At 42.0% G+C, this 12,905-nt stretch overlaps 1 protein-coding gene across 4 annotated transcripts in view; it reads left to right on the forward strand.

The window, feature by feature from the left end:
• Window positions 1–12,905, forward strand: part of unc5a (unc-5 netrin receptor A) — a 157,283-nt gene that overhangs the window by 119,212 nt on the left and 25,166 nt on the right. For 2 of the 4 annotated variants that reach the window (XM_079556760.1, XM_079556758.1), the window contains 2 exons: window positions 11,343–11,531; window positions 12,595–12,894. In XM_079556760.1, the coding sequence (XP_079412886.1) occupies window positions 11,343–11,531; window positions 12,595–12,894 (489 nt within the window). Of the gene's footprint in view, window positions 1–11,342; window positions 11,571–12,594; window positions 12,895–12,905 lie in introns of all 4 variants that reach the window. The other 2 variants (XM_079556759.1, XM_079556757.1) reach the window with 1 other exon arrangement.

Below are 12,905 nucleotides of genomic sequence, written 5' to 3' on the forward strand. Positions count from 1 at the left end.
CGAGGGCTATTGCAGGCTTAGTTCACGCAGAAATCATGAGTCTCTGGGTGGCGTCGAATGCAGCGGTTTCAAACTGTGGGCAGGGGTTCAGCTTGGGGTAGGCTTATCTTGATTATCTTCTCGAACGTGATCAAACCACAATTCGAACCACCTTGTTTTTACAACAACCAGTGCTGCACGGCAATAAAAAGGGAAAAACCCTGAGGAGAATCTAGCCCCTGTACCACACTTCTTTTTCATTGACACCTAGCTGTTTTTGTAAATCAGCTCTTCAGTTATATTGTTTTTGTAGTCCACTATAGTAATTCCACATGGAGATTAATATTGTATAAAAAAAGAGTACTATTCAGTTCACTAATGTATTTGGTAAACAGTGGCTTTTTCGCTGTGAATTGCAGCCAGTGAATTAAAGTCAATTATGAAAAGCCAGTGCGTGGGGGCGGACAGACATTCACCCAGATGTACAGTACAAACGTGGATGTAGCATTGTGCATATGCGTAGAAGCCTTGTTCCCAGTCTCTGTTGGCCCAGCGCTCCGAACCAGGAATCACAGTCGCTCCCATCATCAAAGGTCAGCGCCTCGTCTCCAGAGAAGCAAGATATATCCGCCTAGATGCCAGTCATTGTTCTCATACATGCACACACTGTTTGCACTGAGTGAGAGGCAGGGACTCTGAAGGATACATGCCCCAATCTGTCCCCAGCAGATGTATTTGCAGAGACAATAGCGATGCGTGAAAGATGAGAATAAGCAAGAAAACACCAGCACGGTTTGTCAGCAGCGGCTATACTTCAACCATAACGGCTGTCTATTAGCCTAGATGGAAAACTTGTAATACTAAAGGCACCCTTCACTGACATTATACTGATGAAACTGCTGAGTGGAAGTCCTTGCAATCATTGCTTTAAGGAGCTTCAGAGTAAACAGGATTTTGATGGCAAATGTTGGCCCTAAGGAATCACCAGCTAGTGACCTTGCTGTGCTACTCCTGGATATAAAGAAAGGGGATAGGGCCTGAGTAAGAAAAAGACTACATTTGTGTGTCAGTGGCAGAGTGGTAAATGCTTTAATTGAATGCTTTGTCATTTGTATGTTGTGAGTTGGATTCTTCTTTCCTGTTAGTGTATTACTTTCGCTCTTACCTTGAGTTGGAGTGCAACCGTTTTCCTTAAGTGAATGGACGACTGAAAGTTGCCCTTGGTGACTGAATGTGAGAGTCAAAGGACCAACAATATGCTTTATTCAAGCTTTGTTTAAATCCTTTCTGACACATCGCACAAGTCTTTTACTGTCTATAGCTTAAAGGAAACATATCGTGCAAAACCACTTTTTTTTGTTTGTTATACCATGTTGTAATGTTCCCTCGACTAAAACAGAACTGGTGAATGAAATACAACACTACAGGTTTGAGTAATAATGTTCACTTTCGTCTTTCTTCTACTGCTGAGGGATTCTGATCTGTACTTCCTGAGTTATTCTGCGTCTTAAACTGTCCTATGACATTTGTGAGAGTCTAAATGTATTACAAATGTTTTCGAATGTGCAAAATCGACCACCTGGTCTTGCATTTTGTTGTAAAGAAAGTGATAATATATATAGCCTACATGTTATGTTTTGTCCCTCCTTCCCGGATCTCAGCAAAGAATTAGAGTGTTGTATCTTCCCGCGTTGATCAATGAGATGAGCTTATCCTGTGAATCAGCCTGTCAGGTCCAATCAGGAGGGAACTTGATTGTTTACTTTTGAAAATTCTGTTCCTCATTTTGCAAACCAATGGTGCGCTCCAGGTAACAGGTAAATTTCCCACCTATCACGAGGAAAAAGGCCTTGGAACGGCACTCGAACTGATAATTACAACTTGTAAACACGGAAACCTCAGGACTGCTACGAGTTTGTGTATGAGATGAAAACCACTGCATCAGTGAAGTCAAAGTTACTTTTGGTCCCAGCTTTCAACATAACGTTATGTTGCATGTTCTGGTTTGGAGAAACTCTCATAAAACGATAGCATCGTATGAGCTAACTGTTGTAGCATTAGCCGTTTATATACAACTTTATTCACCTGGAAAGCTCTAAGGTCGTAAGTCATAATTTTCAAGTGGGAAAGATACCAGTTACCAGTTTGCCTGGAACACAACATTAGAAGGGCTTTCTGGTTAAAGAGAGGGAGGAATTTGATTTTTCACTGTCAAATTACGCTCGTCATTATCAAGTAATTCCCACTGCTGCCTGTAGAGGGAGCTCTATGCAAACTCCTGACCAGCCCTGGCCTCTGTGTATCCGAATCATTCTTTTATCCTTGGAGAGACATTATTTTAAATTATACAATGTAAAAGATTAATGCCGTGGTAACCAAAAGAAAATGTTTAAGCCTAAAAGTATGCACAATATGTCCACTATATTGTTCATACTTACGGTAGCGCAGCGGTTAGCGCTCGTGCTTCAAAGCTAGAAGGTCTGGGTTCGATTCCTACCTGGACGGGGCCTTTCCGTGTCTGCGTAGGTTTCCTCCGGGTACTCCGAATTCCCCTACCACTAAAAACATGTACAATAGGCCAGGATGAATGAGTGTGGGTTTCAGAGTGCGCATGGGGGACAACGGATGGAAATTAGCCCAAGGCTACAATCCAGTGTGGCGTGTTCATTAACATGCACTGTCCCTACCAAATAAACCAATAAACAAATAAACACTATATAAAATAAAATAAAATAAAATGTATGTAAAACAAAACAAAAGTCAACCAACATTTTATGAGCTTACATGAGCTTACATTGGTGCATGAGGGGGTGAAGTTAAGGTGAAAGATATTGGCTGCAGAATCTTTGCAAGGCATCCTTTTCTAGTAGATACAATGTACTTTGAGTGAATCAGGCGAGCTGTCTGAACATATATGTATGCCGTGTGCCCATGTGGCCAGGATCACATTATACACATTAATATTACGAGAAAAAGAAAATAAAGACAAATAGATGTTAGCTTAGGTAACCATTTAAGATTTTTCTTTTAAGAAACAATAAGAAGCAGGCAGATTTATTTAGTGTAATGTCCCTAAAATGAGCAGGTGTACCCACGGCAGCATCATTTGCATGAGCTTGTGAAACCCAGGATTAACCTATGCAAAATCCACTCAGAAATATGGACTGTAGCCATGCCAACATTTTTTTTCCTGACAGGTGTTAGAGGGCACCAAAGGATGAGAAAAAACAAATGGTGCTTTTTTATCAGTCATTAAATTAGCACCGCATAAAAACAATTATTTAGCTTAATGCGGGTAATGACAGTAATGAAGTTAATTGGTGCCAGCTTACCCATTTTTGTTGTGAAAAGGTTTTGCTAAAACACAGGGATGTATAATTATTTTTTGGGGACTGCTCTCATAAGGACACGGCCACTGCTTGTTGCTGCAGGGTCAACTCTGTGTTGTAAATATTTCTTTTTGGCCATAATTTTTATAAAACTTGAGTCTCTAATGATTTAGCTTTGTCTTTGTGGCTTGTGGCATTGGTTTGGATATGGTCTAGTTTGGATCATGATTTTGTTGTGCTTTTCTTAGAGCTGTACAAGAAATGGTAATAAAAATGAAGGAGTGAAAATATGAAAGTGTAGTCCTGAAATTCTGGTGTTGTCCTGGTCCTCATACTGTCCCATTTGTGATATGTTTGTATAATTTATTTAGAACAAATGTATTATGGGAGTAGTCACACTGTGCTGAAGCAGGGTCACCGCTGCATGAAAAATGTCCGAGTATTTCTTTTGGGCCATATTTTAGAGGGACAGCGGCTGAAGGATGGGACGACTGTATTGTGGAGATAGTAATGGTCACGTTCACTTTGAGAGTTTTAGTAGCCATATTTCCCTGACCTTAAGAACTCCAGTGTTATTCATCTCGGGCGGAGTGACTGGGATTGGCCATGGGACGAGATATATGCTCAGCTCTCCTGATAAATGCGCAGACGAGGGGGCGCGGGAGGCGGCAGCGCTTTTATTTATCAGCAAAAGAGAAGAGAGAAAAAGCAGGTAGAGTGAGCGGAGGCCTATCAGGACCAGGTATTGTCCTGACTGCCAATGCTGCTGCAGTACAAACTTGATGCTGCACCCGCGACAAGGCCTAAGAGAAGATGAATTGTTAGTCTATGCAGGGTGATACCAACTTCAGAAGCAAGTCTTGGTACAAAATGCACAGAAAAAATAGAGTGAATAGATAAAAGTATGTGTTTTTGTTAAAGATCACTGGGCCGAGTGTGCGTGCGCATGGGTTGAATTGTTTGTCAATATTGTATTATTTCTTAGGAATAATTTTTACGAACATACATTTAGTGAACTACTAGTGTTAAGTATTTTGACAGATGGACCTCAATGTTAAAAGCTGCTGTCTGGTTAAGAGGGGAGGAATTTGATTGTTTACTGTGAAATTTCACTCAAGTCATTGTCAAGTCATTCCCACTGCCGCCTACAGAGGGAGCTCTTGGGAAACTCCTGACCAGCCCTGGCCTCTGTTTATCCGAATCATTGTTTTATTCTTGCAGAGACATTATTTTACTTAATGCCGTGGTCACCAAAAGAAAATGTTTAAGCCTAAAAGTATACACAATGACCATATTGTATATAGTCCACTATATTGTGGATTATATACAATCTTGTATATAGATTGTATATAGAGAATAGTATGATAAGCAAATAGCTGCTTTGCAGAGACCATTTTTAATTCAGGAATAAATCTTAAAGATTGTTGGTCCCCACAGTTCTATTGCCACTAGCATTCCGGACTATAAGTCACACTTTCTTCATATTTCGGCTGGGGGTGCGACTTGTATATCAAAATATATAATTTCATATGTTTCGTATGTTTCTTCACACTTACAGCCGCTAGAGGGCGCTCTAGGCTTGTGTACCGGTATCTGCTACTCCTGTACCACTGAAAATTTTAAAAACGGTACTGGAGCAGCAGAAAAAAGTTTGGAGTGAGCGAGAAACTTGCGAGGGACAGGCTAAAAGCGGAGGTTAGCCACAGTTAGAGGAACAAGTTCGCAAATGAGCGCTTGAACAATGTGATGCCGGGAGAGGCTTGTAAACGGCACAGTTACGCCTCCGGGCCCAGGTAATTACCAAGGCTGGTGAGACTTGAACTCCAGAGTGACTTATATATGTTTTTCCTTCTTCATTATGCATTTTTTGGCTGGTGTGACTTATACTCCGGGGCGACCTATAGTCCAAAAAATACGGTACATGCTTTATTTAACCCTGAGAATAATGATGAAGAATGATAAAACTGTACTAAAACTTCAAGATTGCCCTACAGTGTTGTGGGTCTTTTTGTTCGCCTTAAAAGTTAAAAAACTCTCACAACAAAGCAATTATTAGCACTTGACATTATTTTCGCTATAACTTTTGCCCATTCTTTAGAGTCAGTCCAGGCCAGTGTCGCGTCTGAAAGTGATCCCTCAGCAGTTGGCCCCAGAGTCAGTCTGGGACGCCACACTGAAAGCCTGTGAGGAGAGAACAAACAGAGAATTGGCCCAGGGTTAGCTGTGGAAGCGGCACATCACATCTCCAGATTATCTGCTGGCGGGTGTCAATCACACAAGGAGAATCAAAAGTCCTGGAGTGATGGCAGGTGGAAATGAAAAATAGAGTGACAATCAAACCTGGGGCCAAGAGGGAGTGCAGAAAAGTCTGCACCAAAGAGAGGGAATGTTTGAAGTAGCACTAAGTGTTGTCGGGTTGACAAAATAATGTGTTAAAGTAATGGCACAATGGATTGGCGTCCTCTCTTGGCACCAGGTTTGACTCTTTTATCTCTTTGAAACTGTGTGGGCCACTTGTAATGCTTGCAAGCAGGGTTTGACATTGACACTTTTGCTCACTGAGCACTATGAGCATATAAACACATAGCCTGGAAAAATCCAGACTCACTGCTGTACCTGTGAGTCTGGTAAGACTCCGCGTCAACTTGATTTCTACAGCGTAACATACGCAAGCGAACAGGAAGCCGAGTAAACCAATCAGCGAAGGGCAGTCAGTGCCATTATGAGCAGTTTTGCATTAATGTTAAAACAGAATCAAGAATCACAAAATTCACCTACTGCCGATGTGTTTTTGGTCATTTACTGCTGATAAGAAAAAAATATTCGGCTCTCCCGGGGGCCAACCGTAGATTGTTATGGAGGAACTTCCGCATCCAAGCGTGACGCTGCTCACGAACAACACGTGACCGCAAATAAACGATTCTGATTGCACAGATCTGTTTGAGTTTGACCTGCCCTGACTGATATCTCCCAATATACACAGTGTATCATTCTGGATGCCAGGCTAATAAATACATGCCGCAGGCCTTGACAAAATTAAACTTGTATTATTTATTGATGATGAATTGTGGTAGAGACACAAATTACTCTTAACATAGCACTAGAAGTTGCTGCAGAGCATACTGTAGATGGGCATATTTGGTCTACAAGGCTGTGCAGCGATTAGCCTTCACTGCCCTGAAGGTCAGTGTAAAAGTGCTATCGGCCACAAAACGAAAAAGGCTTTTGGCTAGTTGTCAAGTCTGACTGGAAAGTAGCAAAGACTAGTATGTTCAGACTAGTTCATCTTCTGTTTGTAATGTGTATTCGGGTTCTATTTTAGTTTGCTCTTGCAAACATTATGAACAGAAATTGGCCCTGCTTTTGGAAAAATGACCAATCGTCGTTTTTGTCCCGATATAACCTAAAAGTATAACCGGGTGTCAACAGAACATGGTAGAGTAGAACTGACTAGAAAGGAGCAGTGCTGCTTTAAAAGGGACTAAAGGGAAAGCCATCCAATTATAAAAGGTGATTAGCCACGTCAATTACGGTGTGATGGATGTCCTTTTGGTTATTGGCTTGGATCTTGAAAATCGATGAATGGGGCCAGAGGAGCTGATGGCGGCTGCTGGTCAGTGTTATAGAGAGCACCTGGTTGGTCAGATAAAACTTCACTCGATGATGCCGTGATAAGCCACTGGTGACTTGGGCCCTAATGGTGATAGATGGGAGGGTATCTTCACCTGTATTATTCAGTTTAGTAGGTTTAAAACGATCAAAGTAATGTGTATGAATGTAAATATTGCATTGGATCTCTGGTAAACACTCCTTTCATAAACCCCATCCTTATGTTGTACTGTTTTAATAATAAACAGGGTTGTAGTATTGTGTATAAGTGCGGATAAGGTTAAGGATTACTTTATTTGTCTCTATGAGGGCAAATATATCTTGAATTAGTCTCTTTATGAGCTATAAAGAGAAATGACCTGGACAACACAGCAAATAAACAACTCTACAGTATTAAAGCAGCACCTATTTTCCCTCACCTCACTCAAACCTTTGCACAACACTGTATTTAAAGCAGAGGAATTGATCTCTCCATCGGACATGAGCGAGGTGCCTTTGCTTTGTCCTCAGTGGGTAAACACAGTGACCATTCCCGGTGCATTTGCCCTATCAGCACTATCTCCCTGCTCCCCCTTTGTCTGTCTGCACATCCCTCCATGGGCTGTTCGGCTTGATCTTCAAATATCACAGCTCTGTCTGGCCTTTTGGACTCGCCGAGGCAATTGGGTTTGGCAACTTTAATGAGAGGATTCAGCAGCCACTGTCTCTTCAGCACGGGCTCGTCTTGAGGCTGCTTCCCTAAGGTGCGACGTCAACCACAGGCGGATAAATGGATAAGATCGAAGTAAATGTATCCCAGAAGACTTATTCATGCCATATGTTACGCACTGATAGACATGTAAGTTAAGAAAACATGGGCAGGCTTGTATTTCTCCTCGGCCCGTCATTCACCATTGATTAAATGTCAAGAGATATCGGGTATTACGATGGCCCGCGCTAAGAGTTTGTCCGCACATAATCCGGCTACTTAAGGTATCAGATTGTACGGAGATAATGACCCATAAAAGTGCATCTGGCATTTTACTTAAATACTACGCAATAAAGTGATGATGGGTGGATTTGTACAGAGAAATTGATTTTGACTTTTTTTTTTATATGAGGAGGAGATGGGAAGGACATGTGGCTGAATTAGATGAAGTATGAGAGAAAATGTCGCCCCACATGAAACAAAGGAGATAATATGGGTTTAGGTGTGTTTGTTAACTGTAGTTCAATTCATAGTTAGTCATGCAGCGGTCTCTTTTTTTTACCATAATATACTGCGAGGATGGAAACATAGATGTCAGCACTAGTATAAATAGGTATTGCCCTTATTTAGTAGTAGTTTATTGCAGCCATTTCCAAATTCCGGAGCATCACGTCCTTATTATCGATCGAAAGATCACAAAGGGGCCCCTAAAAATAGTTATTTTCCAAAGAATTTGACATCTTGTACGACTTGCAGAACAAAGTAACTCATGCCCCTAGAGGCCATAAGCGCCACTGCAGGTTTTGTTGCATGTTGTGGTTTTTTACTCATTGTCTGTGAGAGTAAATACTACGCTGACAGAAAAGACAAAGGAAGAGAGGGATATTGTACATCCAATTACACAATGGAGATCATTTTTTTTCTCTCTTGGCTGTAAATACTGTTTAAGTAGTGCTAGCCCGCAGTTAGCTTTGCCCGTTAGCTTCTTCTTCGTGATTATATTAGTGTGTATTGTGCCTCTGACTCGGAGGCAGGAAAGTTGCAAGTGTGGTTTTCTGGCAAGAGACACCGGGGGAGATGAAAGACCCCCCAATCAACACTTGTATTACTTGTAGGGACTACGAAAAGGATTTATTAAGGTAAACAAGTTACTTAGTTCTTTAAATTACAGATAAAATAATAAAACATGAAATGTAATAGGCCTATATTCATGTGTCGATAATAAATCTGTTTTAAATACCAATGTTGATGCTTTTTTAGGCTGTAGTATGTTGCTATTGAGCAGAAAAAGCTATAAATTGAACTTGGTCTTAAACGTTCTTGTCCAAACTAAGTGATTCCCTTTTCTACCGACTGTATTAATGCCTTGTGTAATATTTTACGCCCCATGGCCACATTTCCCGATGCTCTGTTTTAGCGCAGTTAATTTAATTGTGCCATTCTCGTGTCTCAGATTGACTCACACCAATTAAAACTTGTCAAATCCGTGTTTCTAAAGCTGAACGTGCTCCTGTGTGGCAGCTGTGGGAGGCTGCCAGGACATTTTGCGAGATATTTGTCGAAAACATCTCAAGTTAATCAGGTTTTACTGCGGCTTATTTTATTCGGTTTAGACGACACACGCCACTAGTTTTAAAGCGTCTTTTAAGTCAAAATGAGACAGTTCGAGCCTGATTAAGTTACTCAAACCATTGCGACACAGTACGGGCAATCAAATAAAAACTGCAAGCTAGTTGTTTTTTGCATCAAATTGTGTCAAAAGAAGAATCAAAAATGCTTAAGTAAGGACCAAAACAACGCTTAACTAAATGAGAGAAATCGTTGCACAAGTGAAATGTTAAATGCCTTTTTGTTTTACATTGAGTTCCCAGAAAATGTGGCAATATGAATATGGCGTCACCTAAAACTTCCATCATGAAAATTTGGCGATAAATTGTCATTCACTTCTTCTTAGTCGTGTAAAATCATTTTTTTTATTGCAGACTCCATCTCCGTTTATGTCCTCTCTTTTGTTGGCAAGTGTCCAAAAGGCAGTTTCTGGGACTTTGACCTTTGACATTGGCTGCCTGCCCCAAAACTAGCAAAACTGAATGAATGCACAAAAAAGAGGCTTTGGAGTTCTGCAAAGGAACTGGTCCTATTTCACAATGGAGAGAAATAGTCCCCATATTTTGGACTTTCGAGATTCGTCCAGGTAATTGCACTTTCCCTGTGCTACTATTTAAAGACACCACACAAACTAAACAATTTTCATATACCAACCATGCTTTGTTATCATTTTGAAGCCTATCCTTTCAAGTGTGAACAAAACTTGACCTTGGCCCAGAACTAACATTTCTCAAACACAAGGAAAATGTGGTGTTATCAAAGCAAGTGCTAATCTTCAATTCATTCTGCACAGTATTGTATCTTATTTAATCGATGTTTAATGTTTGCCTAATCACAAAGGAACACATGGCTGCTTTAGCGCACAGTCATTTTTAGTCGTTTTAAATTCCCTTTCAGTGTAGCCGTCCTCCCACTTTCTATCCTTGCTTTTGTTGTCAAGTCTCCGCGCAGCAGCCTCTGGGACTTTAACCTTTGACGTCGTCTTGTGTCCCTCAAAGGCCTCCTGGCCCGCACAGCCCCCTTCCACTTCTTCTTCTTCTGCTTCTTTTGACTGTGCCGCTCTGACAGCACACCGCCCCCATGCCTCCCTGGGACAATGGCCCTACACAAAGGCCCTCAGGAGCATCCTCCACCTACGCCGACCAAATTCACCCCAGCTCCCGAGAGACAGCCGTGGAAAATCCCATTCTTCTGCCAAACACACACAAGCGCTCAGTAAACCCAACCGTTGGTATTTGTTGAGATTTAGCTGTCATCCTCATACTGTACTTTTTTGGGGGAGAAAAGTCTTCTCTGCTGAAAAGATATTGAATAAGAGGTGTTACATTTCATAAGCAAATCCGTCAGTTTTTCTGTCTGATTTTTTTTGAAGGGTGTTGTATGAAAAGTGACAGAGGCACATAGACACAGGCAAGAAAGAACATGCTGGCCTAAGTTACATGTATACTGTACTTCCAGAAAGAATCCTCTGAGGAGTGCTACTTCTTACTATTTCTGGATGATGATGATACCTTTTGTTCATTGTACTTTTTAATTTGTGCGACTTGCATAGTGAACAGATGTGGTAAGACGGGTGATAAAAAGCAGAGCGTTGTTTATACATATGAGAGATTTTCATTTTTTAAGTAAGTAAGTGCTTTATTTGTCATAGTACAAGCGAAATAGTGTTCAGGCGTTAGTCCTTAGCTGCTGCGACTGTGGGTGAACCTGTGGGTCAATATACGTTTAACTTGTATAAATAATAATGTATTAGACTTACAGTATATGGCACTTTTCCAGATGCTCAAAGATGCTTTTTTCAGTTTGTGCATTATTCATTCACACCAAACTACTAAGTTACTATTGTAGCCACAGCTGCCCTGTGTCTCCCATCCAGGTACCAACCAGGTCGTACCCTGCTTAGCTCTCTCTCACGGGATTGGGCAGAGCAATGGTGATATTTATGGGAAAAATTGATCCAAAGGAACATATTTACAAAGAGCAATTTACAGAATATCTGATAAAACTCTTTCGGATTACACACATTAAGTGATGTTCTGAAAGCCCGTAGCTAGAGTGGCACTCAACACTCCACATGATTTACTGATGAATATGGTACTTACTGTATTCTGTTGTCTGTGTCCTTGCAGCTGTGAGCGGAGCTGAGGACGTGGCTCTGTACGTGGGGATGGTCGCTGTAGCCCTCTGCCTGACTCTGCTGCTGATCGTGGTGGTGCTGGTGTATCGGCGTAAGAAGGAGGGCCTGGACGCGGATGTGGCCGACTCGTCCATCCTCACCACTGGCTTCCAGCCGATGGGCATCAAGCCCAGCAAGCCAGGTGTGTGGGCCCCGCGGCCCCGCAGACCCCCCCAATGCAGTAGGACACTGTTCTTTGTTTTAACCCACGTCTGTCTGACCACCGTAGAGCATCATCTAAATGTACCACTGAATTTAACGTCATATATCTATGTTAGGAGCAAGGCCTTGTTTGTACCAAGCAACACTGGTATTCAGTTGGATTACTGAAGTTTGCATTTCAGAAAAAAGACGCTCAAGATTCACGATAGTACCATATTAGAAATAAAACATGGTAATGAATACACAACAGTACCTTCAACAGTGTAAGTAAAACATAGTCAGCTGTTAAGGCATAGCGCTCACTTCTTCAATCAAATACAACAAAGGAGTCTTTTATTTCTACCGTCTGCATCTGAAAATGTTACAGTGTGGACAGTGAAGAATCTCACAGAAGTTTTGCACAAGGCTTGCATATGAAATACGAAACCTTGTCCTTTTGCATCCTGTGTTACTTTAACTCCTGATGTTTCTTTTCAATTGTATAAGCCGCACAATACTGTATCCTTGGTGGAAAGGCAGGCTTCTACGTCCCCATTCCCCTTGTGTTGTGTTTAAATGTGTTTATAATGCCCTCTTGTAGATGGATGTTTTTTGTGACTGCCTGACACATTGAGTTTCTCCTCCAGCACCTTATTGTCAGGAAATGTGCCCACACTGTTTACTGTGCAGTGTATGTGTGCGCTGCCTGTGACTCTCTATACCTCAGTAATGGAAATACAGACCCACAACTGCCTGAGCCGGATCGAGCTGGGGAGTGGGCTGCCGTTACTTTGCTTCAATGCAAAAAAAAAAGCTCTTTACATTGTTTTGCTTATGCAGCTTGTTGCTAAAGAGGCAGAGGCAGAGGAAGATTGCGAGAAAACGAGGAGCTGTGGGTTGCATTTGTGTGTTAAGTTTTTTTCCCCGCATGTGTCTCTTCCATTTAGTTTTCCGTGTTGCGACAGCTTTTACTGTGTGCGAGGTCTGTCTCTGTGATCAACACTTCCTCAACTGCCACTCAAAACATTCACACACTTGCCTTCTTCTGTGTTTTTACAATGCAGAAAATTCCCACTTGCTCACTATCCAGCCCGACCTAACCACGACAACGACCAGTTACCAAGGCACTCTGCGGGCACGGCACGAAGCGACGGGGAAGTTCTCCATGTCCAACGGGCCTCTCCTGGACCCGCTCCCGAACGGATCGCACACGCTGCACAACGGGAAGCTCAACCAGGACAACGCCGAGTTTGTTAGTCGCCTGACCACACAATCCTACTTTAAGACGCTGCCTCGGGACGTCGCCAACACCTCGTATGGGACGTTTAACTTTCTGGGAGGACGACTGACCATTCCAAACACAGGTGAGAATGAG

This window comes from Gobius niger, assembly GCF_951799975.1.
Source record: "Gobius niger genome assembly, chromosome: 5".
NCBI lineage: Eukaryota > Metazoa > Chordata > Actinopteri > Gobiiformes > Gobiidae > Gobius > Gobius niger.